General features: G+C 40.7%; 1 protein-coding gene across 1 annotated transcript; it reads right to left on the bottom strand.

The window, feature by feature from the left end:
- LOC102174071 (ribosomal RNA processing protein 36 homolog) lies at positions 3,064–4,141 on the bottom strand. Its single transcript, XM_018052840.1, is given in 2 exon segments — positions 3,064–4,063; positions 4,065–4,141. Coding segments are annotated over 2 exon segments (702 nt in total). The 3' UTR covers positions 3,064–3,438.

Genomic DNA, 17,529 nt, shown 5'->3' with positions numbered 1-17,529 from the left:
ACTAACTCATTTAGTTACTAAAGCCACTAAAGTCACTCATTTAGCCACTCCCACTCAGCCTCCTTTGAACCACAAATATGACTCCTTGTAGGGAAATCCCATCTCTTCTTTCGTAGGCAGTTTAGCAGGGCAAGGTGCTGCCATCCTTTTCTTTGAGTTTGAAATAAGCTGCCTGTTTTCCTTTTCATCACATCTACAGAGATTAAGGGCAAGCAGGGAGCTGTGTACACTGTCTGGGGAGATACTGGAAGTCTTGGTAACGAGTAGACTAAACCCTCAGTTTGTATGGGGTTTATGTTCATGACCAGCCCACTGGGAGTGGGCCGAAAACTGAGACTTTCTGCCTATGCAGACTCTCTATCTTCGGTAGGTATACGTGATGGATCTTCAGGCAGGGTGAAACCACAACTTCTTTAGAAAATGAGGAGGATGGCATTACAGCAGGATGACTTCAGGGTCAGATGATGAAGGGAGAGAAATGGAGGCTATGGGTCATTGTGTGTATGCTTTCGAGGCCCTCCTAAGCATTTTTGTTTTATCATGTTCCATGAAAGCATCATCATTTATCAACTGCTGCTTTCTCTTGGGTGGAGAAAGTCCCCCCATCTTGGTGCACGTTATTTTGTTTTCAGTCTTTGCTCAAGTGCAAAAAGCTCTGGATGTCTCTGTGCTCTTCTGTTTCTTTCTTACTGATTCTATAAGCCTTCTTATACTTCTCTGCCCCAGGTATTCAGGGATCCATAAGAGACGTTGACTGGGGGAGTGATTATCTCAGAAAATGTTTATGAAGGAAACAAAACATCCCCGTGACAAGGCAAGAGGAACCCGGAGTTTCCATGACTTTTGGATACAGTTTGTAAAGCATCTTGGGTCCTCTGACCCACCCCAAGCTGCTCTGCTAGCTAAAACATAGTCACTGACCTATTGATTACTGAGATATGTTTTTAAAAGCATCTGGATCTGGGCAATTAGTTCCTGTTTAATGTAGAATGTTAAATCAGGGCCTCTGATTCTCTAATTGATCAATAAATTCATTATTTCCCTTGTATGGTTGTGTGGACTCAGGCCAGTGGGAAAAATAAAGTAGAAGAAGAAGTTGAGAAAGTGGATCCAAAGATTTATTAGCCCCACAAAGAAACACATTGTTGATCCATTCATTTCCCAGTAATTGCTTGTTTATTAAGGTGACCACTCAAAGAGAAAGTCAGTAGCAGAGATTGTCAATAATAAAGAAGGGTTGTGTGTTTACTGTAAGTAGATGGTGTTGTGTTTCTGATATTAGAGTTCCAAGATCATAAAAAGCACAGTGAGAGGGCATACACTACAGAGTTAAATGTGGGCTATTAGTCCATTATGAAAGGGAATTTCACTGGAACACATGGGCTTTTAGAGAAAGCTACTCTGGGTAAGGGGCGTTACCAAATTTATAGTTATTTTTTAGAACTTGAGAGATAGTATGTTACATTGAAAAGAGTGCAGGATTTTAGGTCAGTCAAGTGTGGTTTCAGACATAAATATATCATGTATGAATTGCATTAACTGTGTAATGGACTTTCTTTTGCATCCTTGATCATCTTTATCTGAAAGGCAAAATAGCATCCTACTTAAGAATGTGGATGTTGAGGCTAGGATGCTGAATAGGACTCCTAAGCAGCAGAAGAACTCTAAAATCCTGTAACACTCTGCCACTTTTTAACTATTGGGTCTTGAGGAAGTTTAGTTCTCTGTATTTCTGTTTTCTAACTCTGGTCAAATAAGGGTGATGATGGGTAGCAGAACTGATGCTCAGACCCAGATGGTCCTGGTCAGCCTATGTTTACCTGAAGGTGAGCTTCCTGTGGATAACTTCCCATCTCAGGCATCTGGGCTTTGTTCCCTAGAAGGATGAGAGCTTTCTTCTGGCACCAATTGGTAAGACCAATTGGTCAGAAAAGATAATTGGTCTAATTTCTATCTTCTTAAATTTGCTAAGATTTTTTGGCATCCTATCAAATGATCTATTCAAGAGATCATATGCACTTGTTCCCAAATGTTCTATTTGCTCTTGAGAAGAATGTATATTCTGCTGTTTTTCCAGGTATTTGTCTGTTAGATCCATTTGATTTAAAGTATAGTCCAAATCCAAAGTTTTCTCATTGATTTTCTGTCTGGATGTTTTATCCATTGTTGGAAGTGAGGTATTTTAGTTTCCTATAATTATTGTATTGTTATTTATTTTTCCCTTTAGATCTATTAGTAGTACTTAATATATTTAAGTGGTTCAATGTTGAGTGAGTGTATATTTATGATTACTATGTCTTCTTGGTGAATTACCTCTTTATTACTGTATAATGACTTTCTTTGTCTCTTCTTACAGTTTTGGATTTAAAGTGTATTTTGTCATATAAGTGTAGCTACTCCTGTCCTCTTTTGATTTCCACTTGCATGAGATGTATTTTTATATCACTTCACTTTGAGCCTATGTATGTCCTTAGAGCTAAAGTGACACTCTTGTAGTGAGCATACAGTTGGGTCCTGTTTTTTAATCCACTCAGCTATCCTGTGCATTTTGATTGGAAAATTTAAATCCATTTACATTTAGAGTAATTAGTGATAGATGAGGATTTACTAATTCCATCTTATTAATGGCTCTCTGCTAATTTGTAGTTCCCTTGTTCTAATGAAATATTTTTTCATTTGTTTTCTTTTTTTTCTTTTTTCTTTTTTCTTTTTTTAATTTTAAAATCTTTAATTCTGCATGCGTTCCCAATCAATGAACCGCCCTCTCTCCAACCTTCCCTCCCCATAAGATCATCTCTGGGTATACCGACTCACCAAGCCCAACATGCTGTATCCTCAGCATGACAGACTAGACCACTGGGCACTTCCCACACTCCCTTCTCTAAACATAGAAGATGAGTGTGGACTGGGTCCTCTTTGAATGATGTTCATCTGTTGGCTGAAGAGGAAGGGCCTCTGATCTGACCTCCCACTTTGTAGGCGGCTTAGTTTACCGTCTACCCACATGTGGCCCCTGAAACAGTAGTTCTAGCCACCTACAAAAGCAGCAGGATAAAAAGATGAGACACGGCAGTGTTTATGAACTGGTTCCTGCATGAAGTCACAGTCCTGGGAGCCACTCAGACTCTGGCCTTCAACCAGCCTCAAGGTTCTTTTCCTTCTGTATCAGAATCATTAAGGCAAGGATGGGAGGAGGACACGAGGACAATGACCCAGATCCAAGCAGACAAAGTGCGGCATGGCAGAAGGCTCAGCTGCTCTTCCTTTTCAGCTCTTAGGCAGTCCAAGAGGCTTCGATTCATCTCTGGGCCAGGCAAGTTCCAAGGCAGCTGTGACCTTACCGTTGAATGGGAAAGAACAAGAACAGGCCAAGCCCAAAGGTGTCCCCACAGATGCACTTCTCACTGGGGCAGCAGCAGAGCTGAGCACGGATGCTTACTACTCTTTGCTCAAAGGGAGATGTCGTCTGTCCTTGCCTGCATTTCGGCGCCACTTTCGACTCAAGAAGCTCTCTAGCTTCTTGCTTCGTTTCAGCTCCTTAAACTTCTCAGCCAGGACCAACTGGCGCTGCTCAGATTTCTTCAGGAAGTATGGCCGATGGCCCTGCTGGGCCTGAGCCCGCCGCTCCTGCTTCAGGGCCAGGCGCAGCTCCTGCTGCCGCTTTCGTTCCTTCTGGGCCATTTCTTGCTGCTCCATTCGCTGAAGCAGGTGCTGTAGTTTCTCATGCTCCTCCCCTGAACGGCGCTTCTTCAGCTGCTTTTTCATCAGCTCTTTCTCTCTGGCTCGGATGTCATCTAGGAATTGATATGTTTTATCGAACACCTCAGGATTATACTCCCCTGACAGATCATCAAAGCGGGGGTCCCGGGCTACCTTCTTACTGATGGGGACAACCTGACGCAAAAATGGCACCCGGACCTTGGCTGACATTTCCAGAGGCCTGTGCTTATCTGCAACACATGCTTTTTGGACAGGTGGTCTACAACTCTGCTTCTTAGTGCTGCTTCCTGTTACCAGTTGTTTGTAGGCTTTAGTCCCCACTTGGCTCTGCAGTTCCAACAGCATTCTGCAGGCTCCCGTCATCCTGAGCCCTGCTGGGAGGCCCTGCAACCGCCCCGCCACAGTAGCTTGCTCTCGGCATGGCTTCAGCCTAATTCCATCTTATTAATGGCTCTCTGCTAATTTGTAGTTCCCTTGTTCTAATGAAATATTTTTTTCATTTGTTTTCATACTAGTCTTTGAAAGTCATTAAGTGCTTTCCAGCATGTCTCAATTTATAGTGCCCACATTTCATATACTCAATAGCTACAGGTGGTGGTGACTATTGTCTTGCATGATTGTAATGCTAGTTTCTTCCTTAGTATGTGTTATTTCCTCTTCTAGTGGTATCTGTCCTCTCTATGACAGCTCAGCAAGCTTCTTTCCTCTTTCAAAAGAAAGTTCAAGTTTGTTCTCCCTAGTTTATCATTAATTGATTTGTGAAACAGAATCAACAGTGTGTTCTTTGGTATCAGATCACCAGATTCCAATACCCCGGAAGAGTTACATTTGTATCTCTGTGTTTTATCTGAGAAATGTAGATTGCAAAGGCGCCCACTTAAATGAGTGAATATGTAAATACAGCACATGCCAATAAATGCCTAGTGAGTGTCAGCAATTGTCTTCATCATTGTTTTCATTACAAGACTTCATGTTAGATGCTATACTGATGAGGACTAGGAAGACTCATGACCTTCACTTAATAAGCATTAAGCTAAAGGTAGTATGAAATAGGAAAAACAGTGAGGAAGTTTGGAGGTGCTTTTTGGTTATTCCCCTCAACTCAGCATTTTGTCTGGCACATAGCAAATCTTCAATATATATTTGAGGAATTAATGAATCCACTAAACAAAACATTCTCAACTATGAAAAATATGATTTTCTTGTCACTTGTTCCCTCTTCTTTCTAGGAAGAATAAACACATTCAGATATCAGGAAGCAGGTTTAACTTCAATTTTGTATTCTTAGTTAGAACATCTCTATTTTTTGTTTTGACAGACACAGTAAGGTCACATACTTCACAGGGGTTTTCATAATAAATGTCAGTGATACATTTACTAATATAAAGCATTATCTCCAAAAATTAATAGTAGGAGAGTTCCTACCATTCCAAGAATAAACTTATGAAAAATTAAAAGGACCATCTTCAGTTAATTATTGCAAGCCTGCTTGCTCTTAGGCTAAGCAAATTGCCCAGCAACTCATATATATTTCTGGTTAAAACATACTTCAATAGCAGCAGCTTGTTCCTGTCTGGAGACCAAATGGCTATGCAGTAAGTATGTAGTGAACAGGTGATTCTCAGAGAGTAAATACGCAGAGTGTGTGTTTGGAGGGAGAGGATGGAAGAAAAGAGAAATTGGCTTAAATCAATTGTAGAGAAAAGATTTCAGTAGTTCAGAGACACATCTGCTTGGGGCTGTTAATAAGTAAGTTGTGGTCCTGTTTAGCCTTTGGTAAGACTAATGCCTCAGTTCCTCTTTTAGAACAGCCAAGATGAATCTAAGGAGATTAGAAACAAGGATTGCACACAATCATGAAAACATTTCTGGAGCCCACATCTGCTATATTGCAAGTCTTTTCTCACTAGTCTTGTAATACAAATGTGTTTTTTTGGCTGTTGTTATAGATGACTAACATGTGGTTTCAGTAGCCCTCCTCTTAGATGCCCCCTGGTTGTTTGTGCCATGTTCCTTTGAAGGAAACTATTTAACAAGTAGAAATTCTTCCCCCACTTTGACACTCTGTAAGGTTATTGAGTTCAGTTATCTTGAAGGCAAGTAACTCCAACCATGGGGTAAAAAAAAAATGTCCCATCACACTTCATTAAGAAGCTTATGAGATATTTAATTCTTTAATGGGATGGAACTTTGGGAATCATGTGGCATACCTGCAAAATAGTCGACATTTTTTACTTTATAGATGATTATGGAAATGCTATTCTTGAAAGTCACTCTTTGTAACTCCATGGACTATAGCCTGTCTGACTCCTCTGTCTGTGGGATTCTCTAGGCAAGAATACTGGAGTGGGTTGCCATTTCCTTCTCTAGGGAATCTTCCCGATCCAGGAACTGAACCCGGGTCTCTTATGTTTACTACATTAGCAAGCAGGTTCTTTACCACTAACACCACCTGGGAAACCCTATTCTTAAAGTCAAGAGTTAGTATAGTAGATAGTAAATTACAGTTATTAAAGACAGAAAATATCTTTCCCCCCACCATGTTACTGGCTATAATTTATTGCATTTAGCTTAACATAATCAATGCTTAAGACTAAGTTTGTATCTTTGCATTAATTCCATTAAATTGTAGCCAGTTAAATATTCACAAAAGAGCTATATGCTCCAGGGCCATGTTCCTCAAGTTTGTCTGTCATAGGCTATGAAAGTCTGCTGATAGACTATAAAATGAACCAAAATATTATAATGCTTTCAGTGTATAAGTACAAGCGTACAATTCCGTTGATATTTTTTCTTTTCAATGGCAATTGGGAATGGATAAGTAGAGTAAGGCAGGAAAGAAGGGGATGACAGAGGATGAGATGGTTGAATGGCATAGCTGACTTGATGCACATGAGTCTGAGCAAGCTCCAAGAGTTGGTGAAGGACAGGAAAGCCTGGTGTGCTGCAGTCCATGGGGTCACAAAGAGCCAGACACAATTGAATGACTGAACTGAATTGACTGAAGTAGAGTAAGCCATCAAGGTATTTCCTTTATTATTTTTCGCTCTGTTGATATGTGTTACTGTCCATATTATTTGAGAATCACTAGTCTAGAGTAGCATTTCCAAACCCCATAGACGGCAGCCCATCAGGCTCCCTTGTCCCTGGGATTCTCCAGGCAAGAACACTGGAGTGGGTTGCCATCTCCTTCTCCAGTAACAGCAGAAGCAGCAGTCCAGAGTAGCATTTCCAAACGTAAACCAAAAATCAATCTGCAAATGCTGCTCCTGTGTCCTCACTTGGAGATGTATGATGCATTTGAGACTACAAATGGTCAAAGGAACAGTTTAACATCATTTGATTAATCCTTTTCTCCCAACCACTTTGAAGCAAAGACACTTTTGTTTTTTGTTCATAAAACATATAATTATATCTTAAGAGATTACTGGGGTTCCAAGGAAAGCAGCTTGAAAACTGAAGACTTTAAGAGAACTGAAGAGAACACAATCTAAACCTGTGTATGATCACAGCCAACCAGTAACAGACCCCCAAATTTGGCTCCATTGACTGTAAAATGTGACTGCCCCATTTTCAGTCTGTTGTTTGGTGATTTTAAACTATGAGTATTTTGAGTATGATTATTAAAGGATGTGTACTGAAACTCGAGTCCTGTAATGGAAAACCTATAAATGGCTATAATACACAAGGCAATTTACATGAACACATGCACACACAGAGAGACATGATTTCTCAGGGGAACAATTCATACTATATTCACTGTGAAAGTCACTCCTTAGAGTAAGTCACATATGTGTAGGTATGCATCAGTTCACACATGTGTGCACATACACACGCAAGGAATTAGGAAATAAAAGTGATGAGAATGAACATGTTTGACCAGAGTAGGGACTGAAACAGAAGCATAACTTCTTACCCCATCAGGTGAGGGCTGAGAGAAAACATTTTCTCTTTGCCTGTTCTCATTTCACAACTCTTTTCCATATGAAAAACCCCTTTCTTGCAAGCAGTGTTGTTTAAAATAATTTAATAGATATTGTCTCATATCCTTGGATTATATATTGATATCTTTAAGATGCACTCTGTTGTTAAGGCAAGGAGAAGCTTCTGATTGTGGTTATCACAATTTAAGATGGTCTCTTAGCTTCCAAGTTTCCATGAAAGAGGGCTTTATTAATAGAATTTAGAGTACTCTGATGGCTTCCCTGGTGGCTAAGAAGGTAAAGAATCTGCTTGCAATGTGGGAGATCTGGGTTTGATCCCTGGGTTGGGAAGATCCCCTACAGAAAGGAATGCATTCTTTCCTGGAGAATTCCATGGACAGAGGACTACAGTCTATGGGGTCACAAAGAGTCAGACAAAACTGAGCAACTGTTATGTCTTTTATGACTTTGGAGTACTTTAGAGCAGGGGTCCCCAACCTCTGGACTCTAATGCCTGATGATCTGAGGTGAAGCTGATGTAATAATAATAGAAATAAGGTTCACAATAAATTTAATATATTTGAATTATCCTGAGATCATCGGCCCCTCCCATGGGTCTGTGGAAAAATTGTCTTTCACAAAGAATTTTCACAATTCTCCTGGTGCCAAAAAGATTTGGAACCTCTAAAGCTTTTTTATTTTTTTTTCTCACTTGGAGATAACCAGTGTCCTTACTTATAATTTCTTTTTTGTTTAACTTTTACCTCTTATTTATGCATTTCTAAAAAATACAGTATTCTCAAATGACTTTGACCTTAATATAATTGGAATAATTCTACATGACTTCTTTATTTCTTGCTTGTTGCATACAACATTGTAAGATCCATCAAGCTGCTGAATATTCTAATTTATTCATTTTCATTGCTATATATTATTCCCAAGTATGAATATACCAAACTATCCATTCTACTATTGATGCATATTTTGGTTTTCTCACTTTTTGAAAGAAGCCTGCATCACCAAGTGTCAGCTTGGAGGGTAGCCATCAAAAAGATCTGCCCAACTGGTATTCAAGTGTGAAGTGAGGGAAAAATAAGTCTTTGGTGCACTACATCACTGATGCTTTGGATGTACTTATTACTATAGAAGAACCTATCTTACCATGAATAATATTCCTAATCACAAAAATACATTATCATAAGGAAATTCTAGGCTTCTGTGGCTTTGCTGAAAGTTTTAGCAAACATTCAAGGAAGCAAAAACCTTCAGTTTAACATTAAAAGTTTCAGAGACTAGGAGAAGAGAATAAATTCTCTGGTTTACTGGTTATAGTGGGCAGGATAATGGCTCCCCAAGGGTGTCCATGATCTAATCCTTAGTATTTGGGAATATGTCACATGCATGGCAAAAGAGACTATGCAGATGTAATTAGGTTATGGTCCTGGAGAAAGATTATCCTAAATCTTGACTATCCTAAATCAGTTCAGTTCAGTTCAGTTGCTCAGTCGTGTCCAACTCTTTGCGACCCCATGAATCGCAGCACGCCAGGCCTCCCTGTCCATCACCAACTCCCGGAGTTCACTCAGACTTGCGTCCATCGAGTCCGTGATGCCATCCAGCCATCTCATCCTCAGTCGTCCCTTTCTCCTCCTGCCCCCAATCACTCCCACCATCACAGTCTTTTCCAATGAGTCAACTCTTCGCAAGAGGTGGCCAAAGTACTGGAGTTTCAGCTTTAGCATCATTCCTTCCAAAGAAATCCCAGGGCTGATCTCCTTCAGAATGGACTGGTTGGATCTCCTTGCAGTCCAAGGGACTCTCAAGAGTCTTCTCCAACACCACACTTCAAAAGCATCAATTCTTTGGTGCTCAGCCTTCTTCACAGTCTAACTCTCACATCCATACATGACCACGGGAAAAACCATAGCCTTGACTAGACGGACCTTAGTCGGCAAAGTAATGTCTCTGCCTTTGAATATGCTATCTAGGTTGGTCATAACTTTCCTTCCAAGGAGTAAGCGTCTTTTAATTTCATGGCTGCAATCACCATCTGCAGTGATTTTGGAGCCCCCCAAAATAAAGTCTGACACTGTTTCCACTGTTTTCCCATCTATTTCCCCTGGAGTGATGGGACCGGATGCCGTGATCTTCGTTTTCTGAATGTTGAGCTTTAAGCCAACTTTTTCACTCTCCTCTTTCACTTTCATCAAGAGGCTTTTTAGTTCCTCTTCACTTTCTGCCATAAAGGTGGTGTCATCTGCATATCTGAGGTTACTGATATTTCTCACGGCAATCTTGATTCTAGCTTGTGTTTCTTCCAGTCCAGCGTATCTCACGATGTACTCTGCATAGAACTTAAATAAGCAGGGTGACAATATACAGTCTTGATGTACTCCTTTTCCTATTTGCAACCAGTCTGTTGTTCCATGTCCAGTTCTAACTGTTGCTTCCTGACCTGCATACAGATTTCTCAAGAGTCAGGTCAGGTGGTCTGGTATTCCCATCTCTTTCAGAATTTTCCACAGTTTATTGTGATCCACACAGTCAAAGGCTTTGGCATAGTCAGTAAAGCAGAAATAGATGTTTTTCTGGAACTCTCTTGCTTTTTCCATGATCCAGCAGATGTTGGCAATTTGATCTCTGGTTCCTCTGCCTTTTCTAAAACCAGCTTGAACATCTGGAAGTTCACGGTTCACATATTACTGAAGCCTGGCTTGGAGAATTTTGAGCATTACTTTACTAGCATATGAGATGAATGCAATTGTGCGGTAGTTTGAGCATTCTTTGGCATTGCCTTTGTTTGGGATTGGAATGAAAACTGACCTTTTCCAGTCCTGTGGCCACTGCTGAGTTTTCCAAATTTGCTGGCATATTGGGTGCAGCTCTTTCACAGCATCATCTTTCAGGCTTTGAAATAGCTCTACCGGAATTCCATCACCTCCACTAGCTTTATTTGTAGTGATGCATTCTGAGGCCCACTTGACCTCACATTCCAGGATGTCTGGCTCTAGATGAATGATCACAACATCGTGATTATCCAGGTCGTGAAGGTCCTTTTTGTACAGTTCTTCTGTGTATTCTTGCCATCTCTTCTTAATATCTTCTGCTTCTGTTAGGTCCATACCATTTCTGTCCTTTATCGAGCCCATCTTTGCATGAAATGTTCCCTTGGTATCTCTAATTTTCTTGAAGAGATCTCTAGTCTTTCCCATTCTGTTGTTTTCCACTATTTCTTTGCATTGATCGCTGAAGAAGGCTTTCTTATCTCTTCTTTCTATTCTTTGGAACTCTGCATTCAGATGCTTATATCTTTCCTTTTCTCCTTTGCTTTTCACCTCTCTTCTTTTCACAGCTATTTGTAGGGCTTCCCTAGACAGCCGTTTTGCTTTTTTGCATTTCTTTTCCATGGGGATGGTCTCGATCCCTGTCTCCTGTACAATGTCATGAACCTCATTCCATAGTTCATCAGGCACTCTATCTATCAGATCTAGGCCCTTAAATCTATTTCTCACTTCCACTGTATAATCATAAGGGATTTGATTTAGTTCATTCACCCATTCCAGTCCATTTTAGTTCACTGATTCCTAGAATGTCGATGTTCACTCTTGCCATCTCCTGTTTGACCACTTCCAATTTGCCTTGATTCATGGACCTGACATTCCAGGTTCCTATGCAATATTGCTCTTTACAGCATTGGACCTTGCTTCTATTACCAGTCACATCCACAGCGGGGTATCATTTTGCTTTGGCTCCATCCCTTCATTCTTTCTGGTGTTATTTCTCCACTGACCTCCAGTAACATATTGGGCACCTACTGACCTGGGGAGTACCTCTTTCAGTATCCTATCATTTTGCCTTTTCATACTGTTCATGGGGTTCTCAAGGGAAGCAAACTGAAGTGGTTTGCCATTCCTTTCTCCAGTGGACCACATTCTGTCAGACCTCTCCACCATGACCCGCCTGGACTATCCTAAATGACTTTAGATCCGGTCCCATCACTTCATGGGAAATAGATGGGGAAACAGTGGAAACAGTGTCAGACTTTATTTTGGGGGGCTCCAAAATCACTGCAGATGGTGATTGCAGCCATGAAATTAAAAGATGCTTACTCATTGGAAGGAAAGTTATGATCAACCTAGATAGCCTATTCAAAAGCAGATACATTAACTTTGCCGACTAAGGTCCGTCTAGTCAAGGCTATGGTTTTTCCAGTGGTTATGTATGGATGTGAGAGCTGGACTGTGAAGAAGGCTGAGGGCTGAAGAATTGATGCTTTTGAAGTGTGGTGTTGGAGAAGACTCTTGAGAGTCCCTTGGACTGCAAGGAGATCCAACCAGTCCATTCTGAAGGAGATCAGCCCTGGGATTTCTTTGGAAGGAATGATGCTAAAGCTGAAACTCCAGTACTTTGGCCACCTCTTGCGAAGAGTTGACTCATTGGAAAAGACTGTGATGGTGGGAGGGATTGGGGGCAGGAGCAGAAGGGGACGACTGAGGATGAGATGGCTGGATGGCATCACGGACTCAATGGATGTGAGTCTGAGTGAACTCCGGGAGTTGGTGATGGACAGGGAGGCCTGGCGTGCTGCGATTCATGGGGTCGCAAAGAGTCAGACATGCCTGAGCGACTGAACTGAACTGAACTGAAGTGACTTTAAAAGAAAGGAAGCTTTCTTGGCTGAAACAGAGGCTCTGTTTCTCCTGGACAGGGCAAGATGTGATCAGGAAGAGGGTCCAGAGCAGTATGACAAAACAGGGCTCTGGGTTTGAAAATGGAAGATAAGGGTTTTCAGGCAAATATACAGAAGCCTCTAGAAGCTGGGAATGACACTGTGTGTGTACAGCCAGAAAGAAAACAGGAATCTTAGTCCTACGATCTGAAGGAATTACATTCTGCAAGCAGCTGAATGAGTAGGAACCAGACTCTTCCTTCAAAAAGGAACGCAGCTCTGACTCCTTGATTTTACTTTAGCCAGTGAGATCTGTGTCAGGTTTTTGACCTCAGAACCGAAGGATTAGAGATATGTGTTGTTTAAGCCACTAGATTTTTGGTGATTTGTTATGGCAGCAACAGAAAAATAGTATATGTGTGTAACCTTGATATCAAAACCTGGCAAGGACATTATGAGAAAGTGAAATATCAGGCCAATCTCATTTATGAACATAAACTCTGTACTAAAAAAAAATTAGCAAACTAAATCCAAAAATATATAAAAAGAGAAAAGCATTATGACCAAGTTGTATTTATGCCAGGTATGAGAGCTTGCCTGGAAATCAATCAATATAATTCACCACATTGACAAATTCAAAGGATATATTACATGATGTCCTCAGTGGATGCAAAACAGCATCTGATGTCTAATAATTTATAATTACCTTCTGTAGTATCAATATGTGTTCTCCTCCTAGAACTGCCACACTGAAGAAATGATGAGATTCTAAAAATGAAATTTCAAGGGGGAGAATGGGATGATTTGGGGAAGGTGAGAAATTCTTACAGGGGATGCCCTTGAAATCCTAGATGTCAGCGAGCAACACTTGTTTGTACAGTCTGAGAATCAGTTCATGCCTTTTTATTCCCCACTGTTCAAATGCCACTGTGCACCCTGGAAGAGACCAGAACTCCTTTTTATCAAAGTAATCTGTTGTCAATACCTGCAGTGGCCTGGATTGTATACCTCTTGTGATTTTAATTTTTTCAGAAGCCTTCAAAGTTCATTTTCATCTCTGAGTTGAACTTAGTCATTCTTGAGCCAACAGTTACAGTTAGGAGCAGTGTTAGAACACAACTCAAGTCACTCAACTTCCATGCCATCTCATTTGCTTTCTTTGCTTAAAGAAACTAAAAATCAAAAAAAGGAAAATCCTTTCCTTTTGCTTTGTCCAGTGCCTCTGTTTTGTCTTGTCCAGTGCCTCATTTTCATTTCAGGTTCAAAGGATTTGTTAACAAAATAAACCACTCGTTATACACAAATAAATAATACAAATATTTATTGGAGAATTATCTAGTTTACTTTCAATATACTAACATTAAAAGAAAAGAGAAATAGAGCAGAGGATACATCACCAAATTGGGTTTTGACTAACATCCGAACTCAAACATCACTGGGAAGTTCCATGTCACAGAACATCTGGAGTCCCAGTTGGGAAAAGGTCCCGGGCAGCATGCTGGCTCAATGGGTGAGACCTCAAAGATTGCTATTTGGGATTCTGGTTTATAATCCCAGAATGCAAATTGCTATCATCATCAATCTGTGAGCTGAACTACAGCTCTGATGTTATGTTAATTTTTTAAATGCTGTTTGCTTAGTTCTACAAATCTTAGAATGTTGCTAAATCAGGGAGTGGTTGGCCAGACCTCCTCCCGGGACTTAACAAATTCCGAGATCCCTCCCTATCTATCTATTGTGCTTCTCTGACTTCCCTGGTGGCTCAGATAGTAAAGCATCTGCCTACAATGCGGGAGACCTGGGTTCTATCTCTGGGTCAGGAAGATTCCCTGGAGAAGGATATGGCAACCCACTCTAGTACTCTTGCCTCGAAAATCCCATGGATGGAGGAGCGTGGTAGACTACAGTCCATGGGGTCACAAAGAGTTGGCCACAACTGAGCGACTTCACTTTCACTTTCCTCACTCACAGCAGGTGTGGCTGGCAGCCACAGCAGCGGTCAGGACAGTGTCCAGGTATGTCAGAAGCAAGGTCAGAGGGCTGCTCTGCTTTGTCTCTGAAATCTAAACAAAAGTCTTTATTTAATTTCCCTAACAGTCTCCTTTAGACCTGTGTGCAGGAGACTCTGTGGCATTGATCTTCCCTCTTTAATGGGCATCACTGTTTCTTTCAGGATGGATGGATATACAAGCAGTTGGCCATGGACTTTCTAATTACACATGATAAGGCGTTATACATCATCCTGAGGGTGAATAAAGCTGCCAGTCTACTTGCAATATATTTTTTATACTTTACTTTAGAGTTGAAGATTTTCAGTGTCTAATTCCTTTCTCTTATCCTTATTAACAAAATAATTGATTAATCAAGTTGGTTTCTTGATCAAAACCTTAACTAATGAAATTCATATGTAATGAAATTCATATGAAATGAAATTCATAGTGAAAATCTTATGAAATTCAGGAGTAATTCCTTCTATTTATTTTGGAAACACTATGGAATTTTGTAAAAGTTTTTGTCTCTAGGTGTTTCCAGCTTTCCTTGTCTTAAAATTCTGACGTTTTTTATTGTGTTCTTTCCTTTCAGATAAAAGTGTATTATATATACTTTTATATTTATATATAAAAGTATATTCTATATATACCAAAAGGGGAAGGAGGATGTGAAAAGGGAATGCCTATTATACGTAACTTTGTCTTGATTTGGCTTTGACATACTCTTTGGTCACTGGAATCCTAATTACTTCCTCATGGAAGGACAGGCAGCAGGCCTCAGTGTTCACACTGATGGTTTTGGGGTTGGTTTGGGGGGCCAGCCTGGATTCCATCTCAGATCTTCAGCTTCCTACCTCTGCACATTGAGTGAGCACTTTATCTCTTTGCTCCTCGGTTGCATCATCATGGAGAAAAGTCTGTGTCCCTCACAGGACCGTGGTGAGCATTGCTCATATAGTGCCCTGGGTGCAGCGTCTGGCACAGTCTAGTCTCCACCAATGCTTCCTCCTGTTCCTTCCAGCTCTGTCTCAAGCCTGGAAGTGAGGCCACCTGCATTCAGTCCCGGCAGACTTCCACCAGCCAGGCCTCTAGCAGGTCCCAGTACTTCTCTGAACCTTTGTTTCTTTCTTGAGGAAACAGAGAGGAGGGCTGCACTGTCAGGAAGCCCACTGCAGCTTTCAGGGCCTCAGAAGCCCAGGTTATACTTCATTTCCTGCCTGCCTTTCCATGTCTGTGACCCATAACTCTTTCCTTTGCACCTGGCACAACAACCTGCTAATCTCTCCTGCAACTTCTCTCCATCGCAGGTCAGCTTTCTTCCTCCTCCTCAGTCACCCCACCTCCTCTTCACCCCCACGGCCACCCCTGAAAGTGCTCTTTTTCTCTCCTTTTGACTCTTGCCTTGGTTGACCCATAGGTATCAGGCAAAATTGATGGGACTGGAAAATCTAATTTTCCTCACTATGAAGCATCATAGTTCTTCTGGCAGCTGAGATCAACAGAGCGGTTTTCTCAGGAGGACCCTGAATGGACACACTCTCTCTCCTCAGCAGCCCCTCACCTAGACATTCCCTTAGGCACACACTTACCTTTGGGTCTTCCTGTCCAAACAGCAGTGATCAATCTCTCATTGTCACCTCTGATACTATGGGGTCTAGCAAGTCAGAAAACACCTTCCTTAGAGTCTATTAAAGTCCTAGTTAAAAGTTCTTATTTTGGCTTCTCTCTGAATTTTAAGATAAGATCTCTAAATACTTTTCCCCATCTGTAGTGCATTTTGGCATTTCCCCTCCCATCTGTCAGGATAATTTTAGTCCCTTCCCCTCTTTAAGGTGTGCAGGAAGAGGCCTCCTGTCTCCCCACCAACCATATTTCTTCTTATCTATTTTCTTTGCTTACCTAGATTTATAGCAATTGTCATCAGTTACGTGTTTGAATTTTAATGTCACAACTTTTCAGCTAGGTCAAAGATAGATATGTAGGAATTTGTCGAGTAAACAAAAGAGAGAGAGCATTCCAGACAAAGAGATCACAGTTAGAACTGGGGATCCATCTCTGCTATTACTTCAACATGCTTTGATCCTGTGCAAGTTACCTGACATTTCAAGCTTCCATATCCTTACCTGTAAAATTCTTTTCCATGTCCAAGTTGGGAAGAGTAAATGAGAGTAATGAGTAAATTACATAAAAATATAATTTGGTAAACTTGAATATGAATTCAAATACAGACTATTACAATTGTCACAAAGGAAATTGGAGATAGACTGTAACTATAGTGAAATAGGCCCTGAGGATTTCACTTCTAAACAGTAAAGTCTGATTACTGCAAAACCCTTCCTTGCCTAGGAGTTCTATTCTGGCTGCTGGAACATAGCAAATAGGTGAGCAGGACAAACTGAAGACATATGAATCAAACGAGCCCAGATCAGCAGAGATACCTGATGAATTCACAGATGTATGAGCTAAATAATTATTCTTTTGAGGCACTGAATTTTAACAAGCTAAATATTATGCAGCAACAGATCATTAATATACCATGTTTCTAGTCTCTCGCTGCCTAAGCCAGCCACAATACTAAGGGCTATGATCTAGGGCCCCTGGGTCTATATATTTTCTCTTCTGAAGGCCTACAAAGCACCCCCCGACTCCCTAAGGCCATTACTAATTGTGTATACTAGAGAAGGAGATGATAAACAAAACGTTAGTAGAGGTTACTTTTCCTTTTGCAGTAAGCTTAGACAGAAATATTGCAATCTATCAGACATGCTATAAATTTGTTTTCCATTACTCCAAAATGTTTTAAATAGGAAAATTTGGAAATTAAGTGAATTGTGGAGCCAAACAACTTGAATGGATCTGATGGAAATTTAACTTTTTGGTTCAACTAGAAAAAGATAATTAATAGTTAGATTTAAGTACAGTTGAAAATTCATAACCAGTTGCAGGAATCATGAACATAATGAGTTCAAAATAAACAGAATATACCATTTTGAAACCTTGGTCACGCCTAAGTGTGCTGGCCGCTTACCCCCTCCCTGAAGGACAGCAAAATTTAAATGATCTCTGAGGACAACATATGCGTCCGAGAAAAGTGGACATAGTTACTGAAGCAGGCCTCCTCCCAAGAATGACCATGTCTCCTTTCATCTGGCGAGCTGTACATTTTCAGGGCATAAACTAAACTTGAATTTGTAGGAAGGAGTTACATGTTCTAGGTACAAATCAA

This window comes from Capra hircus, chromosome 8 (assembly GCF_001704415.2).
Source record: "Capra hircus breed San Clemente chromosome 8, ASM170441v1, whole genome shotgun sequence".
Taxonomy (NCBI): Eukaryota; Metazoa; Chordata; class Mammalia; order Artiodactyla; family Bovidae; genus Capra; species Capra hircus.
This window is presented reverse-complemented; position numbering and strand designations above follow the sequence as displayed.